This window comes from Panthera onca, chromosome A3 (assembly GCF_046562875.1).
Source record: "Panthera onca isolate mPanOnc1 chromosome A3, mPanOnc1 haplotype 2, whole genome shotgun sequence".
Taxonomy (NCBI): Eukaryota; Metazoa; Chordata; class Mammalia; order Carnivora; family Felidae; genus Panthera; species Panthera onca.
In genome coordinates this window covers 94,812,528-94,840,049 of record NC_138341.1, presented here as the reverse complement: position 1 = coordinate 94,840,049, position 27,522 = coordinate 94,812,528, and the positions used below count along the sequence as shown (strand labels likewise).

At 38.9% G+C, this 27,522-nt stretch overlaps 1 protein-coding gene across 6 annotated transcripts in view; it reads right to left on the bottom strand.

The window, feature by feature from the left end:
• The window catches only part of RALGAPA2 (Ral GTPase activating protein catalytic subunit alpha 2), a 323,002-nt gene that overhangs the window by 217,682 nt on the left and 77,798 nt on the right, over window positions 1-27,522 (bottom strand). For all 6 annotated transcript variants that reach the window (XM_060610992.3, XM_060611000.3, XM_060611012.3 and 3 more), the window contains exons 10-13: window positions 20,328-20,555; window positions 4,979-5,146; window positions 3,533-3,670; window positions 257-405 (exon numbers count right to left, since the gene is read on the bottom strand). In XM_060610992.3, coding sequence (XP_060466975.1) covers window positions 257-405; window positions 3,533-3,670; window positions 4,979-5,146; window positions 20,328-20,555 — 683 coding nt within the window. The remainder of the gene's footprint in view (window positions 1-256; window positions 406-3,532; window positions 3,671-4,978; window positions 5,147-20,327; window positions 20,556-27,522) is intronic.

The window sequence follows — 27,522 nt, the reverse complement described above, 5'->3', positions numbered from 1 at the left end:
AAATGGAAAAATCTACTATTAAGTAATATGACTACTTTTAATTCAGGAATATTTTTAAAACCAATAATAGAAATAAATAAACTATCAAAGTACTGGATACTTACCTTCTTCATAATTCACAGAAACTGTAACCAAAGACTATCATCTTATTGTCAGCTTTGTAAAGCCATTTAATAAATGGAGGTCTTAACATTTTAATTATTATTTTGAAAAACAAAAACATCTGTTTTACAATATTAATTTGAAATAAACTTACCATGTCTTTTTATTCATTGTAAGCTCCATTATCATACGCCTAAAAATAATCAAAACAGCTTTACAGGCATCGACTTGTTCTTTCAAGAGCATGGGAACCTCAGCACATGGTTCCAGCAAAAAGACATTTGCAGCATTTGTCAAAAATACCTTGAAATCAACAAATTTTACATTAGAAAGTGTAATTAAACATATGAATCTGAACAATTTTTTCTTAAAGATAATGATATTAATTTTCCTCTACCAATGAGTCACCTTTGAGTTATTTCAATTAAGGCAAGTGGTACCAACACATACTCAAGATTTTTTAAAATGCTTCTCTTAGAATCACTTAAACAACTGAGACCCCTGAAAGACCTTTCCTTAGAAAAAAAATATTAATGCATATTAACATTGCAACTTTAGAAAACGTATGAATCGGAAAAGGTTTTGAAGGCTTCTTTTTGACATTCCTTCATGGGAAAAGGGGGAAAAGACAAGGTAGGCTCACTACCTCTGGGTGAGACATTTGGAGGTGGGGGAGGGGGAGAGGAAGATGAGCAGTGATTGGCCAGTGGCTGGAGAAAAACATCTGATTGTTGTTGGACCTCCCAGAACATGAACTCCGCTGGCAGTAAGCATGGCCAGCAGCATCCAACAGAGGTGCAGACCTCCAGGGGCTCTAGGGAGCCAGGAAATGGCCAAAGCCACGTGATCGACACTGCATAGCTTCTTGGTGCATATGTTTTTAATATGAGAACTTAATAGGTAGTAAGATATAAAACCTAAGTGAGTTCTCACAATAAAAACAGGTCTTAAAAAATTTAATCAGCCAACCACTCTATACTCTGCCTCAGACCTTTAGGATTCCAGTTCACTGTCCCCTTCTGTCAGTGGTATTTCAGTAGAAAACTGTGAGAAGCATGCATCTAGGCTGTTATGCAGTAAGTTACTGCTTGGGGCACTACAGGAATATAACACTGTGTTACCGCTGACAAAGATGACACCAGTGACCCCTCAATGTAGGAGATTCTGAGTTGTCAGTCTGGTGATGACTGGATAGATGGATGTGTACCATCTATCTAGATCCTATGCTTTTTAAGTCTCCTTTGTATTCAACAGTACAAACTCAAAGGATCTACTTCTCTGGCTCACCTGTAGATGAAACTCATTAACACAACATCTCAAAATGGATGTACAAACTGACTAGAGAGATTAAAATAAACGCGCTCAAAAGTCAAGTGGGTGAACTAAAATGTTGAGAACCTATAAGATTATCTTATGCAAGATTAGAAAGGTGTTATGACCCAATTTTTTAGAAAGATTACTAAATAAGCACTATAAAAGTTGATAATGGATGATAACAGCAATTGCAAATAATTTACTAGCCCTCAAGTGGGGAAAAGGAAAACAAAGAAGTTTCTGACTAACCAACTATAGTGGTTTTAGTGTAATTTTAGTGGCTGTCTTTTTTGAAGTACATCATAGATGATCCATTGCAAGACAGATCCTTTTAACTCAATGTATTTGGCTTCTCGATTTGAATTTGAAACTTTGCATATTCCCAAGTAAAAGTGAGGAGTCTTCATATGTTATACACTTCTTTCATTTTATTTTTTAAAAAAGATCAAAATGCAGGTCCATGAATATTTCTTACTACCATGTTAGTATTGGTTAAGGTAAAAATAAAGAAAAAAGGGGCACCTGGGTAGCTCTGTTGGTTAAGCATCCAACTCTCGGTTTCAGCTCAGGTCATGATCTCACTTTTCGTGAGATGGAGCCCTGCGTCGGACTCTTTGCCAACAGTGTGGAGCCTGCTTGGGTTCTCATTCTCCCTCTCTCTCTGCCCCTCCCCTGCTCATGCTCTCTCTCAAAAATAAATACATAAACTTAAAAAAATAAAAAAAAATTAATATGTTCAAATTGTACTTGTAAACAGCAACTGCAGAAGAAGATGATCTTATCAAACCTGCCATTTGGCCATTTTTTCCTAACAAAGCAAGTAAAGGAGCAAAAATGTTGGACACAAAGAGAACAAAAATAGCTACTATAAAAAAAAAAAACAACCAAAAATAGCTACTATAATCCAAACTAAACATTTTAAAAATTATTGTGCTATAATCAAGTGGAATTTTTGTTTCTTGGTTCAGCCAAGTAGATGTAACTTAGCCTTTCAGAAAACAAATTAACACTCTTCTGAACCTAGGGAGACACTGGCAGTGGAATGGCTAATGACAGCAAATGGCAACCTACTTGGAGGACAAGGGCTAACAAGGGACACAGGGAAGGGACTCCTACACATACTTCTCTGCTGGCAGAGGGGGGAAGGGGAGGGGGGGCACAGATTATACTACCGACTGGCACCAAAGCTCTTTGAAGCTACTCAAGTAAAATCATCTTGTTTTTTTTTTTTTAGTTAATTTAAAATTATTTGCTGATTTTCATTGAAAAATGAGAAAATTCAATAGTTATAGTAAACTGCTAATGAATTTGAAGCAAAAAGGGTATCATGATAAGAAATCCTATCAAGAGACAGATGACAGAAGCAGTGTCAGCAAAAACCCGGCAACACACAATCCATGCCCGTGCCATCACCAGACCTCATGCCTGGCCTCTGTGTGGGAGGCCTAACTGGACACAACTAGAAAGGTGAGTATGGGGGGGGGGGAGGATGAGGCACCAGGGAGCAGAGGAAACAGAGGCACTCTGTGTTTTCACTTATACTCCTAACAATCTTTACCCTAGATGGACCCAAGAGGTAATCTCCTCATCCCCATTTCTGAGATAAAATCCTGAGGTCTGGGATAAGATTAAGTGATCAGCCAAAGTTTCTCTTTCCAATGTTCCCAAATGGCATTTGTTCTATTGGTTATATATTCATTCAGATAAATATCTAAAAACTGGAGCATTTTTTTATCATTCTTCATAAACAGGCAATTTTTAAGAATAATATTCCTTTTAAGACTATATAATCATCATGATTATCTTTCAAATTAGAGTCCAGGTCGACTAACTACCCATATGTGTTCAGAAAATATTTTTTTCAGATTGAGATCTCAGCCATTTCACTGCATAACAATCCCTCTGAAGAAACTGCAACCCACTCGTAGGTCTCCTTTGACTAGAGAAAGATCTGTACAAACTGAAGGTAAGAAATCAGGAAGAAAACTCAGAACTTGAGAGCGGTTTACTGACAGATGGCTAAATATATCACCATACTTTATATGTCACTATCGCAATAAACAAATGTTCAGTGGACTCCAACTGGGGGCCTTTATGTCTCCTGCCAGATGCATACCTGCAGCATAGCCTGGGCCCCGGCTTTCACGTTCTTATTTTCCTCTTCTGTCACACAGCCTCTGCTCACTGCACTCGTGAAGGAGTATGTGCGTCCCCAACTGGAAGAGCGCTTATGACGGGAACTTTCCGAGGAGGTCTTCAGAAGATAAAAATCAGTTAACAGAGGGGGAAGAAGCACATGTTCGCATATTTAATTCCTTACACTCACCAAAATTCATGAGAATGTAGGTTTTAGTAGGGCAAGATTTTTTCCATTTTGTTCACCACCTCCAGAACCTAACTAAAACAGTGCCTAGCATTTAGTATATGCTGAATAAATAAAGGTCCAGACTGAATGAGCCTGTAACACAGACCTTTAAAATGTGTGATAAATTCCATTTGTCTATCTATTTGTTTTGGCCTCATGGCTAGTTATTAAAATGATTTCACCAATATTGAAAAATTAAAACTATGGAATTAATATAGATATTTAAAAGTGATATGCCTTCGGCCGCAAATATTTTTAAATTTTTTTTTCAACGTTTTTTTATTTATTTTTGGGACAGAGAGAGACATAGCATGAACGGGGGAGGGTCAGAGAGAGAGGGAGACACAGAATCGGAAACAGGCTCCAGGCTCCGAGCCATCAGCCCAGAGCCTGACACGGGGCTCGAACTCACGGACCGCGAGATCGTGACCTGGCTGAAGTCGGACGCTTAACCGACTGCGCCACCCAGGCGCCCCTGCAAATATTTTTAAATGTTTGTTGTTAATTGCTACAACAAACACTCACCTTTAGAAATAATTTATCAGACTAGATTTCAAAATAGCATGCCAGATATATAAATATGGTATTAAGTTTCTTTTGTGTCTCAGGAAGAGGTCCCACTGTTTCATTTTAGATTTCTCCAGCTACTAGCGTTACCTAACCAGGACTAAAAGTTCCATTCACATAGCACCCACTCTGAAGACAGCAGCCAGCCCTGTAGTGAGGCTTATTTATGGAGGAGACAACACTCATTATTGGGTTAGTCCTTGTAAGTGTGTTAACATCCTAACTGCTGTAGAACAGTCCACTGCACGAGAAAAGGCTGCCCAATCATTCTAAATTGAGTTTCTCATATGCTATTTATTTAAACACGTCAATACTTAGGCAGTGACATTTTCAGTCTCATACAGAAACCCGTAAAATACGATGGTTTATAAAACAGCTCCGAGCAATACTGAATAACGAAGCTGAGATATACACATGGACTTAGCCTGAAGGTTAGGAGATGACCTTGAACAGAGCACAGCAGCAGCCTCACTGAAACGGGTCCTCAGGGAACTCAGCAACTGGAGAGCATCAGCTATGACAAAAGAGATCCACCTGCCTGTGTCCTACTGACTGGCCCCTTGGCTGACCAGGTATACTTTGCTATAATATGTGTATTCCCAGCTGAAATAACTGGTGATAACATATTACCTCTTTGCTCTCAGTCTCTAAAAATCCTAGTTTCTCAGCATCTTCTTGGGCAACGTCTTTTTTATCTGGTTCTTCCATGAACACAGGTTTGTCCTGGAGGATCCACTTTCGGTACACTTGAACTACCTTCCTTGTTACAGCTATGTCACAGGAAGGCAACAAGAATGCCTAAAAGGAAAAAAAAGAAGACTCTCTTTAACTCCACACCAGCTCAGATCACTATAGAGCCACATAATAGACATTTCCAGTCAGCACCAATTTCAGATTTTCCTCTGAAAGTTACGGGGCCAGGTATTTTTGTGCACACCAAACTTGTCTGAGGAAAAAAAGCATTTCCATAATTGGGCCAGAAAAAAACATGATGCAACTTAAAATTAACTTCTGTATTCTGAATAAGTTTTTCACAAAATAACGACCATGCATACATACACAGATATGCTATTTGGCTATATAAACACTATACAACTGGGAACCTTTCCCAATGAATCAAAAACCGATTATAAGACAGCCATCATACCACTGCAGCCAGCTGCAGCCAAGTGTCACCCCTCTTCCCAGCTCCATGTTCAGGGATGTTGTGCTGGTGACAAAGGGAATATTTACAACACAGAAGTTGGCAAATGCTGCCAATTTAGAGCTTTTCTTTTTTCTTTTTTTGGCTTTTCCCTTTCCTTGACTTTCCCTTCCTTCTTTCTTTTCTTCCTCTCTCCCTCCCACCCTACCTTCCTTTATTAAGAGCCAATTGTTCAACATTCACCAGCACACCAGTGAGTGAGTACAGACACCAACGTTAACAAGAGCCCCTTGTGCACACTTATGTGGACTTTGTAACATTACCAAATCTCCTATACATATGCACTAAGAATTTTGATTTAATATAAGATTCCAAAAATACAAACAAAAAGCTAAAGGGAAAATGTATTTCCTTTTGAGTATCTGCTCTAAGGAATATTTCTGTCTGAGGGGTGAACACAAAGGAAAAGTATTCAATACTACAACAAATGCTTTCATTCCATAGATGAGGCATTAAGATGAGACCCAGAACACCTGAGATATTTTCCCAGGGTTACAAAGTTAGCTAGCAATGATTCTAGGTTTTGATATCAAGGTTCAGAGATTTAATACTGTCCTTAATGTTCATGAAACAGGATGCAGTTACAGGCAGATTACAGTGTAACAAAGGTTTAGGCAATATACAAATTTCCATAGATGGTGGTTATGTCACATCAAATTCCAGAATAAAGGAATCTGTGTTACAAGACTGCAACATATCAATGTAACAAATATTCTGACTTGTATCTCAAGAAAGATCAACAAAGACAGGGTGCCTGGGTGGCTCAATTGGTTGAGTATCTGACTTTGGCTCAGGTCATGATCTCACGGTCTGTGAGTTCCAGCCCTGCATCAGGCTCTATGCTGACAGCTCAGAGCCTGGAGCCTGCTACAGATTCTGTGTCTCCCTCTCTCTCTGCCTCCGCCCCCAATCTCTGTCTGTCTGTCTCTCTCTCAAGAATAAATAAACATTAGTTTTTTTTTTTCTAAAAAAGAAAGATCAACAAAGACAAAGAAGAGTATGACAAGGTACAATGGTGTCTGACTCCAATTTTGTTCCAAAATTTTATTACAAATATTTTCACACATACAAAAATGTTGAAATAGTTTTACAGTGAATACCCATATATTACCTCCTAGATTCTACCATTAGCATTTGCTAGATTTGTTTACTACACATCTGTCTAACTACCCTTATCTTTCCTTCTTTCAATACATTTTATTTTTGATGAATTTGAAAGAAATCTGCAGACATCAATTCATTTCACCCTTAAACATTTCAACATGCATATCGCTGACTAGAGTTCAAAATTTGTTATGGGGCCTTGGTTAAGATGGCGGAGCAGAAGGGGGGCCCTATGCTTGCTTCATCCCTCAAACACAGCTAGATAAATATCAAATCATTCTGAACACCCAAGAAATCAACCTGAATGTCGAGAGAACAGAGGGAGTAAAGAAAACACATCATGGAAAATAGGAGCTTCAGAAACTTAATTCCAGGGAAAAAAAGAATCATGGTGCTGCAGAGGGGAGGGAAACTTGATCTCTGAAAGGAGAGAAAGAGATAGAGAGAAAGCAGCACCCAGGGGATTGCACAAGAGAAACACTTCCCCAACACCACTGACTAAGAAAACCAGAGCAGCTGATTATTAGTGGCAAGTTTTTACATACAGCAGGGCTCTAAGTCTGAAGTTTTAGAAGTCTGCACCACTGCTGGGCAGAGCCTGTCAGGCATAGTGATGCTCCTGTGGGAAAGGAGGGCAGAGGCCTGGGAGCAAACCGTGTGCTTTGAGGATCTCCTGGGTCACACTGGGAGAGACAGTTTCCCTTACCGGAGTGCATTTGGGAGAGGCAGCAAGACTCTCAAGGGACAAAAGAGCTGGCAGGCGCTGGCAGCTGTGCTGCCCCGTTCATTAGCATAGGAACAGAGACACCAGCCAAAGACAGCAAACCCTGATGCCAGCTTTGAGACACCACGTGATTGTGCAACTGCTTTTCTGGGATTAATCAGCACTAGTCACAGTGTGGTGAGATGCTCCCCCAAAGGATAAGCATAGGTCTGTGCCATGCCATGTATCTAAAATTTGGAGTTTTGAAACCTAGTCAGGTGCCTGAGATAAAACACAGGGGTACTGTGCTGCCTGGCCAGCACACAGCTCAGACACAGACAGAGTGAAGGCACGATCTAATGGAAGCCAAGGACACAAGACAGGTGATGGTTTGCTCTTCAATGAGGGCTTCCTGAACAGCGGCAGGTGCAAACTACCTGCTCAGGAACAAGAGAGTGGGGTGACGCCATTTTCATTTCCTGCCCACCAGCACTGACCAACCTCAGTAAGCAACACAGCACCTCCCATGGAGGCTGGAGCCACTTACACCAAGCTTCACCCCACTGTGCCCTGCAGGTGCATCTTTACTAGGGCAAGTTAGCCTGACAACCAGTGCAGCAGGCGCCTCCCCCAGAAGAACAGCAAAACCCCTTGCATGCATGAAGTCTACTGACCATAGAGTGCTCCAGGATCAGGCTTATTTTAACAAGCAGATAAAAGCACACCTACTTAAAACATCATAAACTAAATAGGGTCCAATAACTTCACACTTCAGGTAAGGAGAAAATTCTGCAAAGGACTGACCTGAGGGAAAGAGCAGACAAAACACAATACACACTGTGAAACACTTCCTAAAATGCCAGGCCCTGGAAAGTATAGAACCCCTTCTTAATTATAGCCATTACTCTCAGTAGCAGGAATATAACAGGCTTTCCTAATACATAAAAGAACAGTGACTTAGACAAAATGACATGAATAGAGGCAATCACCCCAAAGGAAAGAACAAGAGGTCATGGCCAGGGATTTAATCAAAGCAGATATAAGTAATATGCCTGAATCAGATTTTAAAACAATTATAAGGATACTAGGTGGGCTTGAGAAAAACACAGAAGACACTAGACAATCCCTTATTGCAGAGATAAAACAACTAAAAGCTAGTCAGGCTGAAGTAAAAATGGTATAAGTGAGATGCAAAACCAACTGGATGAAATGACAACAAGATGGACAAAGCAGAGGAACAAATCAGTGATTGAGAAGATAAAATTATGAAAAATAATAAAGCTGAAAATAAGAGGAAAAGAAAAGTAGTGGATCCACAAATGTAGATTTAGGGAACTCAGCAACTCCATAAAGCATATCAACATTCATATTGTAGGAGTCCCAGAAGAAGAAGAGAGGGAAAAGGGGGCAGAAGGTTTATTTGAGCAAATTATAGCTGAAAACTTCCCTAATCTGGGGAAGGAAACAGATACTGAAATCCAAGAGGCACAAAGAACTCCCACCAAAATCAATAAAAGCTGGCCAACACCAAGACATATCGCAGTAAAATTTACAAAATACACAGACAAGGAAAGAATCCTGAAAATCAGCAAGGGAAAAAAGTCCTTAACCTACAAGGGAAGAAAAACCAGGTTCAAAGCAGATCTCTCCACAGAAACTTGGCAGGCCAGAAGGGAGTGGCATGATATACTGAATGTGTTGAATAGGAAAGATATACAGCCAAGAATACTTTAGCCAGCAAAGCTGTCATTCAGAATAGAAGGAGAGATAAAGAGTTTCCCAGCCAAACAAACACTAAAGGAGTTTGTGACCACTAAACCAGGCTTACAAGAAATATAAAGGGTACTCTTTGAGTGAGAAAGAAAGGCCAAAAGCAACAAAGTCTTGAAAGGAACAGAGAACATCACCATACACACCAACTTTACACATAAAACAATGGCACCAAATTCATATCTGTCAATAATCACTTTACATGTAAATGGAATAAATGCCCCAATTAAAAGATATAGGATATCAGAATGGACAAAAAACAAGATCTATATGCTGCCTATAAGAGACTCACTTTAGACCTAAAGACACCTGCAGATTGAAAGTGAGGGAATGGAAAACCATCTATTATGCTAAAGAGCATCAAAAGAAAGCCAGCATAGCCATACTCATATCAGAAAAACTAGATTTTATATTTATTTATTTTTGAAAGACAAAGTGAGAGCACAAGGCAGGGGCAGGGGGGTGGACAGAGACAGAATGAGACACAGAATCCGAAGCAGGCTCCAGACTCTGAGCTGTCAGCACAGAGCCGGACGTGGGGCTAGAACTCACAAACCATGAGATCATGACCTGAGCCGAAGGTGGACGCTTAACCAACTGAGCCACCCAGGTGCCTCCAGAAAAACGAGATTTTAAACCAAAGGCTGTAACAAGAGTTGAAGAAGGGCACTATATCATAATTATGGCATCTACTCAATGAGAATGTCTAGCAATTGTAAGTCTCATGCCCCCAACTTGGAAGTGCCCAAATACATATCAATTAATAACAAACATAAATAAAATCATTGATAATAATGTAATAAAAGTAGGGGACTTTAACATCCTACTTAGAGCAATGGACAGATCATCTAAGCAGAAAACCAACAAGGAAATAATAGCTTTGAATGACACATTGGACCAGATGGACTTAACAGATATATACAGAACATTTCATGCTAAAGCAGCAGAATACAGATTTTTTTTAAGTTCATACGGAACATTCTCCAGAATAGATCACATACTGGGTCACATATCAGCCCTCAACAAGTACAAAAAGATTGAGATCACACCATGCTTATTTTCAGATCACAACACTATGAAACTTGAAGTCAACCACAAGAAAAAATGTGAAAAGAACACAAATACATGGAGGTTAAAGAACATCCTACTAAAGAATGAACAGATTAACCAGGATATTAAAGAAGAAATTTTAAAAAACACATGGTAGCTAATGAAAATGAAAACCCAACAGTCCAAAACCTTTGGGATGCAGCAAAGGCAGTCCTAAGAGGGAAGTCTATTGTAATACAGGCCTACCTCAAGAAGCAAGAAAAGTCTCAAATATACAACCTAGCCTTACGCCTAAATAAGCTAGAAAAAAGAACAGAAAATAAAACCTAAAGCCAGTGGAAGAAGGGAAATAATAAAGATTAAAGTAGAAATAAATAATGTCTACTGTCACCATTATTATTTAACATAGTACTGGAAGTCCTAGGCTCAGCAATCAGACAACACAAAGAAATAAAAGGCATCCAAATTGGCAAGGAAGAAGTCAAACTTTCACTATTAACAGATGACATGATACTCTATGTAGAAAATCCGAAAGACTCCACCAAAAAATTGCTAGAACTTATACATGAATTCTGCAAAGTCACAGGATATTAAATCAGTGTACAGAAATCTGTTGCATTTCTATATGCCAATAATGAAGCAGCAAAAAGAGAAATCAAGGAATAAATCCCATTTACAACTGCACCAAAAACAACAAGATATCTAGGAGTAAACCTAACCAAAGAGGTAAAAGATCTGTACTCTGAAAACTATAGAACACCTACGAAGGAAATTGAAGAGGACACGAAGAAATGGAAAAGTATTCCATGCTCATGACTTGAAGAACAAATACTGTTCAAATAGAACTATCCAAAGCAATCTACACATTTAATGCAATCCCTATAAAACACCACTGGCATTTTTCACAGAGCTAAAAAAAACAATCCTAAAATTTGTATGGAGCCACAAAAGATCCCAAATAGTCAAAACAACCTTGAAAAAGAAAAGCGAAGCTGGAGGTACCACACTTCCAGACTTTAAGCTATATTAAAAAGCTGTAGTCATCAATACAGTTTGGTACTGGCACAAAAACAGACACAAAGATCGATGGAACAGAATAGAAAACTCAGAAATGGACCCACAACCATATGGCCAACTAATCTTCAACAAAGCAGGAAATGAATATCCAATGGAAAAAAAGACAGTCTCTTCAACAAATGGTGTTGGGAAAACTGGACATTTTTCCAAAGAAGACATAAAGATGGCTATCAGACACATGAAAAGATGTTCAACATCACTCATCATCAGGGAAATACAAATCAAAACCATGATGAGATACCAACTCACACCTGTCAGAATGGCTATAATTAACAACACAGGAAAACGACAGATGTTACACTGTTGGTGGGAATGCAAACTGGTGCAGCCACTCTGGAAAACAGAATGGAGGTTCCTCAAAAAGTTAAAAATAGAACTACCCTATGACCCAGAAACTGCACTACTAGGTGTTTACCTAAAAGATACAAAAATACAGATTTGAAGGGGCACATGCACCCTGATGTTTATAGCAGCATTATCAACAATAGCCAAACTATGGAAAGAGCCCAAAAGTACATCAACTAATGAATGTGGTATATATACATAAAGAAGATATGGTACATATGTGTGTATGTATATATACATGCTCACATACGTATGTACCTACACACACATACTGGAATATTATTCAGCCATCAAAAAGAATGAAATCTTGCCATTAGTATCGATGTGGATGGAGCTAGAGTGTATTACACTAAGCAAAATAAATCAGTCCAAGAAAGACAAATACTATATGATTTCACTTATATGTGGAATTTAAGAAACAAAACAGATGGACATAGAGGAAGGAAAAAAGAGAAAGAGAGGGAAGCACACCATAAGAGACTCTTAACTAGAGAGAACAAACTGAAGGTTGAGGTGGGCTAAATGGGTTATGGGTATTAAGGAGGGAACTTGTGATTAGCACTGGGTGTTACACGTAAGTGATGAATCACTAAATTCTATGCCTGAAACCAATTTTACCATATATGTTAACTAACTGAATTTAAGTAAAAACTTGAAAAGAAAAAACTTTGTTTATGGTACTTTAAGTAAAATTTATAAATAACAAAAAGCACGAATCTTAAGTGGACCACGTGATGACTTTTGACAAATGTAGACAACTACATAACCCAAATCCAAAATCAAGGTATACTATGTTACTCTCTTCCCAAGAAGCAAACAGAAATTTTCTTTGGTGAAAAATAAAATTAGGGGTGCCTGAGTGGCTCAGTCAGTTGACTGTCTGACTCTTGATTTCAGTTCAGGTTATGATCCCAGGGTCATGGGATCAAGCCCCACATTGGGCTCTGTGTTGAGCACAGAGCCTGCTTAAGATCCTCTCTCTCCCTCTTTCTCACTCATGCTCTCTCTCTCTCTCTCTCTCTTAAATAAAAACATTTAAAAAAAGAAAATAAAATCATAGTAAAACCCAAATTATTTGTGCAGTATGGTTAATATGATATGTAGCTTATTAATTAAAAAATCCAAAATATGAGAAAAGAAGCCTATATTAACAAAACCACAATAAAAAACAAACAATACTTCACCTGTTGGGATGAGCACTGGGTGTTGTATGGAAACCAATTTGACAATAAATTATATTTAATATAAAGAAAATAATAAACACATAGGAGATCAGGATAAAGAAAGTTTCAAAAAGAAGTGTAAATGTAATTGAAAAACAAAATAACCAAAATTTAAAACTCAGTCTATATGGGTTGACAACAGAATGGACATGGCTGAAAACTGGATAAAAAATCAGAAGGAAACCAAAATGAAACACAGCAAGACAAAAGATGGCTAACTCAGAAGGCAAGGGAAGAGAGAGAACACAATGAAAAGGTTATCCTATGCATGGCTGCTGATGCAGAAGGAAAGATTGGCAAAAGGGGGCAGAAATAATATTGAGGAAAGAATGGCTGAGAATTTTGCTGAAATTGGTAAGAGATACCCACAGATTCAAGAGTCAAAAAAAAAAACACCCCAAAAACAAAAGCAGGGTAAATACAGAGCATATTACAGTAAAACAGCTGAAAACCAAGAACAATCAGAAAATCTTAAAAGCCGCCAGAGGAAAAAATGAACATCTCCTTTAAAGGAGAAACCACATGACCTAGCATGGCTTTTCAAGGAAACAATCGAACAAATATCCAATGTGCAGAGAGGAAATAGCTGCCAATGTAGAATTCAGTATCCAGAAAACATGCACTTCTAAAATGAAAGCAAAACAGAAATTTTCAGATAAGAAAATGAGAAAAACTTTTACTAGGAGATCTAACTTAAAAGTTATTATTCTTTAAATTTTTTTTAATGTTTATTTATTTTTGAGAAAGAGAGAGAGCAGGGGAGGGGCAGACAGAGAGGGAGACACAGAATCTGAGGCAGGCTTCAGGCTCTGACCTGTCAGCATAGAGCCTGATGTGGGGCTTGAACTCATGAGACATGAGATCATGACCTAAGCTGAAGTTGGACGCTTAACCAACTGAGCTACCCAGGCACTCCTTAAAAGTTATTCTTTAGGCAGAAAGAAAATAATCTTGGGCCAGAAATTAGTAAAGAGATAAAATGTAATAAAAGGGTAATTATTTGGATGAATCTAAATGAATGCAATGTACATATTAATATATGTGAACAAAAAGAATAAAACTGGGCAAAATAATAATAGGGTAAACAACTGATACACTTAAACCCTCTATATAACCTTTGTTTTCCACTCCCAGTATGGTATCCAATAAAGTACAAAATATTTAACACTTTGTTATAAGCTAGGCTTTGTGTTAGATGACTTTGCCCAACTGTAGACTAAGGTAAGTATTCTGAGCATGTTTAAGGTAGACAAGACTAAGCTATGATGTTTGGTAGGTTAGGAGTATTAAATGCATTTGTGACTTAAGATATTTTCAACTTATGATGGACTTATCAGGACATAATCGCATCATGAGTTGAAGCAGATCTGTACATAGCAGGGGCATATGAACTGGAAAGGAGTAAATGGAACTAGAGTACATACTTATGGGAGAAAAGTTGAAACTACCTTAAATTAGGGATGTGAACAATTAAAATATTACAAATGAGTGTAAAAATACCAACAAGAGTAGAAAAATGGGATGCTAAAACAACCAGCCTGAGAGACTTCAAAACAACTAGAAAGCAGAAAGTAAAACAGTAAACTTAAACACAATTACAACAGTTGTTATGTCAAATATAAAGGGAATAATGCTCCAATTAAAAGACGGAAACGTGGGCCACCTGGGTGGCTCAGTTGGTTAAGCATCTGACTTCGACTCAGATCATGATCTCACAGTCCATGAATTCAAGACCCATGTTGGGCTCTGTGCTGACAGCTCAGAGCGTGAAGCCTGCCTCAGATTCTGTGTTTCCCTCTCTGTCTGCCCTTCCCCTCTCACTCACTCTCTCCCTCTCAAAAATAAACATTAAGAAAAAATCTTAAAGACAGAAATGATACAGTTTGATTTTAAAAGCTATTAAAATGACTATACACCATTTATAAGAGGACATCCAAAACATACGGATTTGGGATAGTTGAAAGTACAAAGTTAGAAAGATATACCATGCTACACTAACCAAAAGCAAACTGGTAGAGCTTTATTCAGAATAGGCAGGGCCCCTGGGTGGCTCAGTTGGTTGAGCGTCCGACTTCAGTTCAGGTCATGATCTTACCGCTCGTGAGTTCGAGCCCCGTGTCAGGCTCTGTGCTGAGAGCTCCGAGCCTGGAGCCTGCTTCAGATTCTATGTCTCCCTTTCTCTCTGCCCCTCCCCTGCTTGTGCTCTCTTTCTCTCAAAAATAAACATTAAAAAAATTAAAAAAAAAAAAAGAATAGGCGAGATTGACTCTGAGGAAAAAGAAAGCATTATTAGAAATCAAGAGAAAAAATTCTTATAGATGAAAGATTCAATTCAAAGGAATATACAACATTTGTACTGAGACTAATAATTTTGCCTCAAATATATATACATAGCTAATACTGACTGACTTTGAAGAAGAAAATAGACCAATCCACAGTCAGAATAGGATATTCTCAGTAACTTGCAGAACAGTAGACAAAAAAATAATGACAGAGGAGAGTGGAATACATGCTTCCTAAGTTCTTGCTGTATTCTCCATGTTTCAACCTCTCATATTTTTCATCTTTATCTCTCTGAGGAACATTCAGGATTATTTCTTCAGATCTGTCATCCCATTTATTCTGTCCTAAACTGTATCTAGTCAACTATTAAGCTTACCCCAATTTGAGGTTCTCCTTTGCTATTTCAATTATTACATTTTTTTTCGTTTTTAGAATTCTATCTTCTTATTCATATCTGCTTAGTCATCTGCTACAATTTCTTATTCCCCAGAAACATTTTCAAGCTTGTCTTTTATTACTTTAAGCATGTTGAAGGTATTCATACTGGAAGTTCTAGAAAAGTTTTTACTTGCACGTTCCTAACTGGAAGAAAGAGCTACCTGAAATTATTATACCTAGCTAAACTGCTATTCATGAGGAAAGACAAAAGGAAAACATTCCTCATCATAAAGAGACTCAGAGAATAGAGCCTCAAAATACCTTGAAAACACCCACTCAGTGACAAAAGAAGGCCATCTAAGAAGTCAATCAAAGCAAGTATTTTAAGACTGAGGACACAAGGAGGAAAGAGTCTATCTAAATTCAGAATTAAGACTAAACAACTCTGCACATTAGGATTCCCACACCAACTACAAATAATGATACATTTATGCTATAAATTTATAATATAATAAAATAAGTAGATGGGGAGAGGAGGCTGAAGAAACTACAAGGCTGATAAGTTCTTCATATTTCTTAAGAAATCTACCATGGTGTAAATCTAAAATTACACCATGGGGCTAAAAAAGTGATTCCAACACCTTAAAGTGATTATAATGTTTTCATTATAGACAAACCTTTTAGTAATTAATATTTTTCATAAAAGAATGTTTATTTGAATTTCAGCAATTCTTTGTTTCACTTTCTTTTCTTCTGTTAAATTCAAATAAAATTCAGAGCTTTTCATTAAAAATGCATTAAGAATCATTAAGAAATAAAGATGCCATGGTCATGAAGTTCTCTGTCAGCCCCTCACCCCCACCCCAGCATTTCTACATACGCTCTCTTGCACCTGCTTTCACCTCAGTCAGCCTCTGTCTGGTTTTACCTTTATCTGTCTCTGTCCATGGTTGGCTGCCTTCCTGTCCACCTACACCTGCCTGCCAAATTCTCTGTCTGCCTATCTGTCTGTACCTATGCACCTGTCCCTCTACACCTCCCTGCTCACCTCCATCTCTAGCTGGCCTGTCTAACCCATCTGTCTGCTCTTCTATGCCTGCCTGTCAGTTTGATTATATCTATCAGCTCATCTGTAAGCCCTTCTGTGTGCCAGGCTGCTCTCTGCCTGTTTGTATCCTGCCTTACCCACCACCTCTCTGCCAATCTCTTATCTGTTTATCTACCTAGCCAGGCCAGTAGCCAAATATAAACATATATAAATACCTGGAATGATGCTCTTCTTAAATTAATAGTGAGTAGTGCTTTGAACTTTTTAGACCCATGACCTAAGTAAGCCATTTTATAGAAGGATATACTATTTGTGTATAGTATATACATAAATAAATTTTTTTTTGTAGAAGTTTCACAGAGAAATACTAATCCTTACAACATGCAGTACACTCTGAAATGTTCTGGTCTATTCTATTACATTATTTTAAAAAAAATACCAGTTTTTGAAGGGCTGATTTCATGACCTACAAATGGTCACAAAAGGCAGTCTGAAAAACACCAGTAATAAGACAAATTTCCAGTGGAGTGACCCTGAGAACACAACTGCCCTACCTGAAGCTTCTACCATTCACTGCTAGCTGCCTGCTGGGAGTAGCAGTACACTGAGGCTGAATCTCGTCTCTACTGTTACCATCTATTTCCACTGCCTGCAACTCACTGAACCATCCAGTCCAAGGAGACTTGCACAGTTAGCCCCTGCCGCGAGCCACTCTGCCCCCATGGCTCCTCATCTGCATTTATTTCCAGGCCACATACATGGACATCTGATCTTCTGCCACCACCACGTACTGGTCTCCAGTGTACACACACATCTTACCTCCCCACTGAGAACATGCACTTCCTGAATGTACATTTTAAACTTTAATGGCCTTTAGGCTTAAATGTTAATCTTTGAATACTTTAAAACTGAAAAAGAAATCACAAATATGAAGGAAGACACATTTTGCCATCCATAAAAGAAAAATTCATCATTGACCACAAGAGGGCAGTAGAATGCAATGTTAAAACTCACGTCCCTTCAAAGTGTCTCTACTTCATATTTTAAAATGTGCAACATTCATATTTTAAATTTCACATATATGCTTTCAAATTAGATTTGATGAAGAATAATTATAAAATGTAAAAAAATATTATTTTGGCTTCACAGCACAAAGATGTCTCAGAAGTTCAATCATAAGTAGTCTGCAGTTGCCTACCAGACCCAAGCTACTTCAGAACGGAATTTAGATTGGACTTAGGACTTAAATGGAATTCAGAATTTAGAGCATGCTCTTGCCAGGGGTGAAATACCAATAATGGAGGCAGACAGACTCTGGGTATAAAAAACAATTTACGTAACAAAGGTAAAATCACATCAATTTAGCATGTATCTCTTGTGTAAAATTTAAAAGCTTTGTCAATAATATCTAGCTTTTGTAGTAAGCACTAGCTTCCAAGGGTTCAAAACACTGTTACAAATTGGGGTCTGCAAAATATGTCCTGTCATCCAAATTCAGACCACCACATGATTTTCATAAATAAAGTTCTTTGGGAACACAATCATGTTTATTTGTTACTTGCTGTCCATGGCTGCTTTCTCACTATGAAGGCAGAGCTGAGCAGCTACAACAGAGCCCACGTGATCAATAAAGCCTGAAATATTATCATCTGGTCCTGTACTATATAAAGTATTTGATCTCTATTCTCAATTATATGCCCTCTATGCCCTTGATGATTTCAACTCAAATTGAAGTGTTACCAAGCACCTTCTGCAAGTACAACAGGAACACAACAAGGCAACATTAATGGAGGAAATAGGGTAGATTTTCAAATCATGGACTATTATGATAAAAGAATGTTTCAGCAGCAGGACATGTACAGTCAGATGACACAGCAGGTGTGGGCTCCAAGGAGCACACTGGTCAAAGGAAAAGGAGGGAACAGGAGTGAGAGAGCCCCCTGCATGACTTACCCAGTGACGGTTCACAGAAGGAGCAGGAGACGAGGAGCCCAGGAGGGCTAAAACTACACACATGAACATGAGTCTGCTAAAGAAGCATTCAAGTTGGGAGAAGCTGAGGTTAGGGAAGAAAATAAGCTAAGCTTTGTCCTCATTATCATTAAAACACCTCTTAGAATGTCAGATGAGATCACAAGTGGGCATTTTAAAAGGCAAATGTGGAAATAAGAAGCAAGGTCTGGACAAAAGGCTTGAGTGGCAGTTGCATTTCACCGATGAAGGCCCTAAGGAGGCAAAGTGTGCAGTGACAAAAGAAGAGGCTTAAGCCCAGAACCTTGGTCGACTCCTGCAATTTGGGGTCAAACAAACAAAAAAAAAAAGGGGCCAAGAAATGAAGACACAGGAAGTGAGAGGAACCAAAGCAGTGCTGAGCCACAGAATCAGAAAAGTATTTTACAAGGGGAATTTTCACTACAGTTTAAACTAATATTTTCTTAAGTCAAAAATTTTTATTCATTAAAATTCAAAATATTTTAAAACCTCTAAATTGCTGTGGACTATGCTGGGACATTCATTCTTGGTTGATTTTTCTTTAATGAAAGTCTCAGAAGTGAAAGGGGTCAATCACTACCTAGAAGTCTCGCCCCTCCACAAAAAGCTCTTCATGACACACATGCATCATTCGTGTGCGTGTACACAATCCCTCCTCCCCACCAATAATGGGTCTCTGCCGTTCGAGGGCCTCACCCTCTGTGTGGGTGCACGGACTAAACCACTACCCCCCCATCACATGCATATGCCCACAGAAGAGCCAGGTTCTGTTTCCCAGGGCACTAGTACCAAGGTGCAGGTGGCCAGTGGCTCCACCCCACACCACAGAGCTGCTGTTTGCTCCACTGCACTGCAGGTTCTGCTTCCTCTGGCAGAGTTTCTCTAAAGCAGCACTACTGACATTTGGGGCCAGATGTTCTCTGTCATGGGGTAGCAGGGGCCCTGTCCTGTGCTGGTAGGGTGTTTAACAACATCGCTTGCTACTACCCAGTAGATGCCTGTAGCACTGCCCCCTCCCCAGTTGTGACAACCCAACATGTCTCCAGACAGCACCCAATGTCCCCTGGGGGGGCAGAGCCAGCCCCAGTTGTTGTTCAGGGCTGCTAATCGTTGCCTGGACTCTGATCTATGCTGTCTTCTTCCTCACCTGCACCTACTTTCTTGTTTACATTTCTCCTATTCCACCCACCACAGTGTCCACCATAGGTATGCTATGTCAGCGTCTTGGCCTCAGCCCTTGCTTTCCTTTTATTCCTCTCCCCACTCAGCTTATTTCTCTGAAGTCATAAATATTTCTATCATATGCATTATTTGGTGTCATAAATATTTCTATCATATGCATGCCATGCATATGTGTAGGGAAAGTACACGTGTTTGCAGAAACGTCCAGAGAGCTCCCTCGGACCCTGGGAACACCACCAGCCTGAGGCTCTTCTTTGTGATGTTCATTTGTTGCTGAGTATTCAGCAAGGGCTTTCTTCCCACCTACCACTGGGTTTATGGAAGCACAAGGGTATTTGTGGGATGATTTGTTCATATACAGAATTTCCTCTCCATGTGTAGGAATTTTACAAGAACAAAATTTTAAAAAATCCTAAAAGAAAAATATCACAACACTCCACATGACTGAAATTCATAGTGGGATTAGAGGGATAATTATTCAGTCTTGTAATGTAGACCAACACATCCATAGTATTTCTTGCAGTACTATGAGCAAAAGAACAAGAACAAAACTCTTCAATTTCATGAACTTACACCACACACACACACACACACACACACACACACACACACACACTAACCTGGCGAAAGACTTCGTTCACAAAGTTGACATAACCTCGTGTCGACAAGAGAATCCGCTGCACCATTTCATACACTGTGCGGTGCTCTTCTTCAATGCTACAAAGGCTGGAGTTGCTGAGTCTTCGGTCAGACAAGGTGCTGCTGTTGGAATGGTTTCTGTCCTGCTCTGTGGGCCCACCGCCATCCAGCTCCGGTGCTCTCTCTTGCCCCGCACCACCACCAACAGTCTGGAAAAAAGTCATTACCACTTCTGAGAGAGCCTTGTCTTCAACCCTCAAGAACACCCAGTGAACCTGAAGGCTTGTTTCATCTTAAAGAACTCTGGACACCGTCAGCTTAACAGCAAGCTGGACAACAGCATTGCTCGGAGCACAAGGGGTTCCAGGACCTGTACTCACCAATTTTCCAATTCACCAACTAACCCCTCTCAACTCAGTTATGTTAACAGGAAAACTACTAAATTATTCCAAGGAGGTGAGACTGTGAAAGTCCAGCAACCTACAAACTTTAATTTACATTTGTAAAATCACATAACAAATTGTGTCAGTGAATTTACACTATGATCACCTCTGGCCTCTAAATTCAGCACTTACTCTATGGTCACAGAGATCTTAAAGTTCAGTGGAATTTTTGCAGCCACAATGTTGGAAAGCATCATTTGATTCAAAAGATTAAATGATATCTGATGGAAGAGTGTCAAGATCTTTAGAGGGTATTTTATAAGAAGAATTTTGATCTGAGTTTTATATTCAGAATCTCAGACTGAACTTAACTGAAATATTTACAAAACCTTAAATATTTAGAAGACTTTATGAGCACAAGGAAATAAAATAATTCATGCAATGACTCACAAAGTTTAATGTTGAATTCTGCTCTCATCTCCCCATAGAACTAAAGGTTTCCTCCAAATAAAATACACATATAATTTTGCTTTGTTTTTATAAATTCCACTATTATTTTTTAAGTGTCAAAAATGTATAAGCCAAATACCACTAAACTTCTACCCACTGTGAATATTTTTTACAAAAAGTGATAACATATGAGTAGTACAAAATAATAATTTCAGTAACTACCAAGGACAGTTTGAAAGCAGATATCCAAATAGCAATCTCTAGGAAAAATTAATGGAAGATTATATTTATAACAATTTTTCTCTTCATGCCTTAGCTATTTAAGTCTGTGTGGCTTATCAAAGGCACTGTCATACTGTGAGATGAGCTGTCCTATAAAAATTATTTCATCCTTATGACGCATCAACTATCTTCTGTAGAAAAATAAAATTGTACTCATTTTTCTGATATATATATATATACACACACACACACACATACATATATACATACATATACATATATATCCATATGTATGTATATATGTATGTGTGTATATATAGATAGATATAGATATAGATATATAAAGGTTGGATTAAGTTTAATGTTTCTTGTGGCTCAATAACCTGTGACTTTTTGATCAATAACTCCCATTTTCCTCATAGGCAAAAAAAGAAGAAAAAACCCTCATGTATATATACACATTAAATTATACACAGCAAATTAAAAACTGCCACAAATTTGGGGCGCCTGGGTGGCTCAGTCAGTTGAACGTCCGACTTCGGCTCAGGTCGTGATATCACGGCTCATGAGTTTGAGCCCCATGTCGGGCTCTGTGCTGACAGCTCAGAGCCTGGAGTCTGTTTCAGATTCTGTCTCCCTCTCTTGCTGTGCCCCTTCCTCATTCATGCTCTGTCTCTCTTTCTCTCAAGAATAAAACATTTAAAAAAATTAAAAAAAAATGGCCACAAATTTGATCTACACAGGCTGTGTGACTGTGTTAACAAGTGTAATAGAGTGGAAGAGACCTGTTCCAGTTTCAGGCCCAGGCCAAAAGGCTGACAGTTACCACTTCCCATCTCTTGGAACATTTGCTAATAGAGCCCTGAGTAGCCAGGGAAGAAGTCTCGCAACCCTACCAGAGAGACTGCATGAAAAGAGAGGCCCTGCTGAACCCCACTTTCCAACTGCATCCAGGCATTTGAATAAAGTCATCTTGAACCAAGATGCCACCAGCTGAAGACCACCACCCACTGACCTCACTTAATACCACATGAAGCACAAGAATTGCCCAACCAAATCCTGCCCAAATTCCCTACCCCAAAAGTATAATGTTTAATATGACAAAAGGGCTATTGTTTTAAGCCACCAAGGTTTGAAATCATTAGATAACTAATTGGATAACACAACTATTAGGTAATTTAAACAGTATAAATAAAGAAATATGTTTAAAGGTACCAAGTCATTTAAAAAATGTACTCTGAACAAACATACAGAAAACCAAAAACAGACCCATAAATACAAAGAACTGGTGGCTGCCAGCAAAGGGGATGACAGGACAGGCAACATGGGTGAAGGGGAGTGAGAGGTACAGGCTTCCAGTTATGGAATGGATAAGTCAAGGAGATGAAAGGCACAGCATAGGGAATATGGTCGATGGTATTTACTAGCACTGCATGGTGACAGGTGGTAGGTGAGCACAGCATAACATACACACTTGTCAAATTCTATGTTGTACACCCGAAACTAATGTAACATTGTGTCAGCTGTGTTTCAATTTAAGAAAATTAAAATAAACTTTAAAAAATGAAAAGTGAGTTCTGTTATCCAAATAGAACACCAGAGATGGATTTCCCATCATACTGTAAACTGAAAGCTACTTCTCTTGATAGAACAATGCTTTCCTTAGCTTTAGTCCCCACTCTCCCCACAAAAGGCCACTTTCTAAAAACATCTTTATGTTCTGACAGACGTTTATAACGGCAGTGAGTGATGAGAGAGAAAGCAAATTGATAATCCAAGTCTCCTCATTCCTTATCTCTTTTGTGAAGATTAACAGTAAAAGCATAAGTAAGAATTAGTAATGGAGAGAGTCCATTTTCCACCCACTACAACCAAGCTGGAATTCTCAACTACTATTTGGTATTAGTTGATTCTGGTGGCAAATGCAAAAGTAGTTTTTACTTCTTCGGCACATGATGAAGCCTCCGTTAGTGAAACAGACCTATCTGAAGCAGACCAGGCCTGTACTGCCAGGACTCAGGAAACTGCACGATGCAGGCTGCCACTTAATCCTTCCCATCACCCCTCCCCAACATCCTGGTTTCTTCTCAACCGACAGCTCATACTGAGACTTGTTCACTCCCAGGGTCAAACTAAACGGGGACACCCACAAAGAAGGTATGGAACGAGAGAATGCAACTGCCCTTCTATTGGTGATGCCTGATGCCACTCAACTTCATTGTCATGATTTGCCTGCATGGTTGGGGGCAGACTGCATTTGCCTTGGCAGAGCTCTAGGACACAGAAAGTACTAACGTGGTAGTCAACAAACAAATGAGTTTGTATAACGTACAAACTCGTATAGGGTTGTCAATTTGTGTAATTCACTCTTTCTAATTGTTCATCCCACGAAATACAACAATTTCAGGAAACCCACAGCCTATGAATCTTTATTGAAGAACTGATTTACAATTAGTAAAATTATAAATAAAAGATTATCATACAAATAAATGTGATCAACTGATACCATCTCAAACTTTCTTTTACATTCCCAAATGGATTTTTATGGGTTATAATGTCAGTTAATGTGCTTATAGAATTGGTAAAAAATGGTCACTGCTGACATTTTAAAATCACCCCTCTGCTTTCTCTAATGTATACTGAAGTACTTTTATCTCATACAAAAATGAATTACTGGGGCACCTGGGTGGCTCAGTTGGTTAAGCGTCCAACTCTTGACTTTAGTTCAGGTCATGATCTCATGGTTCGTGGGTTCAAGCCCTCCATCGGGCTCTGCACTGACAGTGCAGAACCTGCTTGAGATGCTCTCTCTCCCTCTCTCTCTGCCTCTCCCTCACTTGTGTGCTCTCTTGCAAAATAAACAAACTTAAAAAAAATGAATTACTAAAGACTAAATAACACTTCACTAAAAATATTTTCAGCTGAAATGATGCACCAAGAATGTTCAGGTTTATGCTGTTGTTGCCAACACAATATATGGGATATGAGAGCAACTATATTTTCGTTCTCCCTGAATGATGCCACTGAACCAGAGTATTTGTTAAACCAGACTCTCCAAGGTGGTAAGAAAACTAAGTCTAGACGATGTATTGATTCCTTTCCTCCCTGATGAAAACTAATGTCAAAGGTATTAATTCTAGATCCAGAAGTAAATTCACTTTGGAAAACACACACACACACACACACACACACACACACACACACACACAATCTCTCATCTATGACCTTTAACACAGTGAGAATGGCAAAAGTGTGAACTCTATTTGGAAGCAGCACTTAAAATACTGTTTTAAAGGGATTTTTACAAGAGCAGCATATTCTTTGAAAAGAGATTTTGGATCACCTCATTTAGTGATATTCACTTTACACAGGCAAAATTATATTACATTTGAAATTCCAAATAAAAAATTTCAGGAGACAAAATTATATGTGCTTTTACTCCCGCAACTCTGCCCCCCAAATCTAATATTCAGGTGCTTAAATTGCCTTTTCTCATGTACACTGTAAACGAAGAGAGGAACACAGTGGACACATGTGAGATGAGGTGGGAACACAGCTGTACAGGCACAGAAAGGACTACAGGAGAAAAGTGGTCTGCTGAATAATGACCATGCCCTGATCTCTAGAACCTTAGAGTATCTTACACCTTTTATGGCAAATGGGATTTAGCAGATGTGGTTAAATGAAGGATGTGAGAGGGGAAAATTATCCTAGATTATCTGGGTGGTCCCAATGTAATCACGAGGATCTATAAGGAGGCAGGAGGATCAGACACAGAGAGAGCAATGTGAAGATGGAAACAGGGACAGAAGGTGTCATGATGAAGGTCCATGAAACACAGAATGCAGGTAGTCTCTAGAAGCTGGATGAGAAAAGGAAATGGATTCTCCTCTAGAGTCTCCAGAAGAAACACAGACACCTTGATTTTACCACACTGACACTGATTTTGGACTTCAGACCTCCAGAAACTCAAGATAATACATTTGTGTTCTTTCAAGCCACTAAAACTTTGTGGTAATTTGCTACCATGGCAAAGAAAACTTACAACAACTTACTGTGAGGCATATTAATAGTCTACACAATGGCAGTGGCCATTTCTAGGTGCAGCCATCTGCAGGGTGTGGAAGCACTGGGCCTGGAGAGTTGTCTTCCCATCACCCATTCCCTTCCCTAATGGATGCATGGTGCTCCATGTGCCTCCTCCCCTGCAGCCCAGGTGACTCACAGGAAGCTGACCCCATCCACAGCACCAGGGATTGGAAGCCAATCATGTCCCTACTGGGCCATTCACATTGCTTTAACGCAATCAGTGCCTTGTTATTGTTCTAGGAGAGGCAAGTAACTAAGTTGTTCCACTCAGACAAAAGGGAAGGGTTGGGCTTTTTTGTTTTTTTTAATTTGATTCAAGTTAACACACAGTGTAGTATTGGTTTCAGGAGTATAATTTACTGATTCATCACTTACATACAACCAGTGCTCATCCCAACAAGTGCCCTCCTTAATGCCCATCACCCATTTAGCCCATCCCCTCCAGTAACTCTGAGTTTGTTCTCTCTTTAAGAGTCTCTTATGGTTTGTCTCCCTCTCCATTTTTATCTTTTTTTCCCTTCCCTTCCCTTCCCCTGTGTTCACCTGTTGTGTTTCTCAAATTCCACAGAGGAGTGAAATCATGGTATTTGTCTTTCTCTGACAGACTTATTTCGCTTAGCATTATACCCTCTAGTTCCATCCACATTGTTGCAAATGGCAAGATTCCATTCTTTTTCATTGCCCTGGCAGAAACTTCTTACTAGACATGTCTCCAGAGGCAAGGGAAATAAAAACAAAAATGAACTATGGGATCTCATCAAGAGAAGGGCTTTTTATTTTTGGGTTGTCTCTGAATATGAACAAAGAGGGCAGTGCCCCAGCTGTTGGCAGCCATCTTACAATCCAAGGGGAAGCTGAAGACAAACCTGCCAGAGAGAAAGGGCAGAGGAGGGAAGACTGTAGAGAATCATGGAAAGAGTGTGAGTAAACCATATTCTCTGCCAGCCCTGCCATGAGCTTATTTTATGAAATTAAAATGTTTCTTTTTTATCTTTAAGACAGTTTGAGTTATGGAGTTTTGTTGTTGTTGTTGTTAGGATGATATAACCATCCGAATTGCTTCAGGAGGTCAGGCTTTTATGACACTAAAAAACCAGATAATAAAAGTAGATGACTCACAAGTGTGAATGGCCACTTAAGGAAAAAAATCAGAATCTTGAAGCAGTGGTTAATCTGCTATTCTTGTTACTTCTCGGCAACCAAATATATTTTTCAAGAATGAGAAACTTATTTTCAATAAATACAGGTGACGGTTTTCTACAATTTTAAAACCAGGTAGGAAAAAGTCATAGCCTTTAAATAGACTGCTCTGAATCGACCTAACAACACAAGATGTAATATAAAATTTATCAAGGGTGTGACTGAGTTTCTTATATATGATTTCATACAAATTTTTGTCTACTGATAAGTTTTAGTTTTTGTCTACCCGATGGGTCAGTAAAGGTCTCTCAACGGTCCAGAACCGTGTTCCCCTGACTGATGGTGAAATCTTGGCTCATTTTTATTTCCTCTTCTGTGAACTTCTGTTTTATCTCCTTTTGTCTGTTTTGAATTGTTTTTGAGTTGAACTGTTTGTCTTCTTGTCAATTTGTAGGCATTCTCTCTATATTAGAGGCATGAACTCTTTTAATAGCTAAGATGTCATGAATACTTTTCACAGTCTGTGTGTGGCTTTACTCTATATTTGCACATACAAACTTTTTTCACATTTTTTAAATAAGGTGGAACCTCATTTCTTCTATGGCTTGTGGGTCTTGTCTCTACCTAACGTAGTCTACCACTTCCCAAATGTATATGTTCCCCTAGATTTTCTCCCAAATTTATTGCTTTGTTCTTATATTTAGACCTTAAATCAATTTAGAAATTAAATCAATCTGACATCTGACTATGTATGTGATACAAATCAAGGTTCAGAGAGAAAGACAGAGAGAGAGAGAGAGAGACTGAGTTCTTTGAGCTCCCAGGGCTATAGATTAGATTCGATATTCAATGTTATGCAGTCTCATTTCCTAAAAAGAACCTGTGGTTTCTG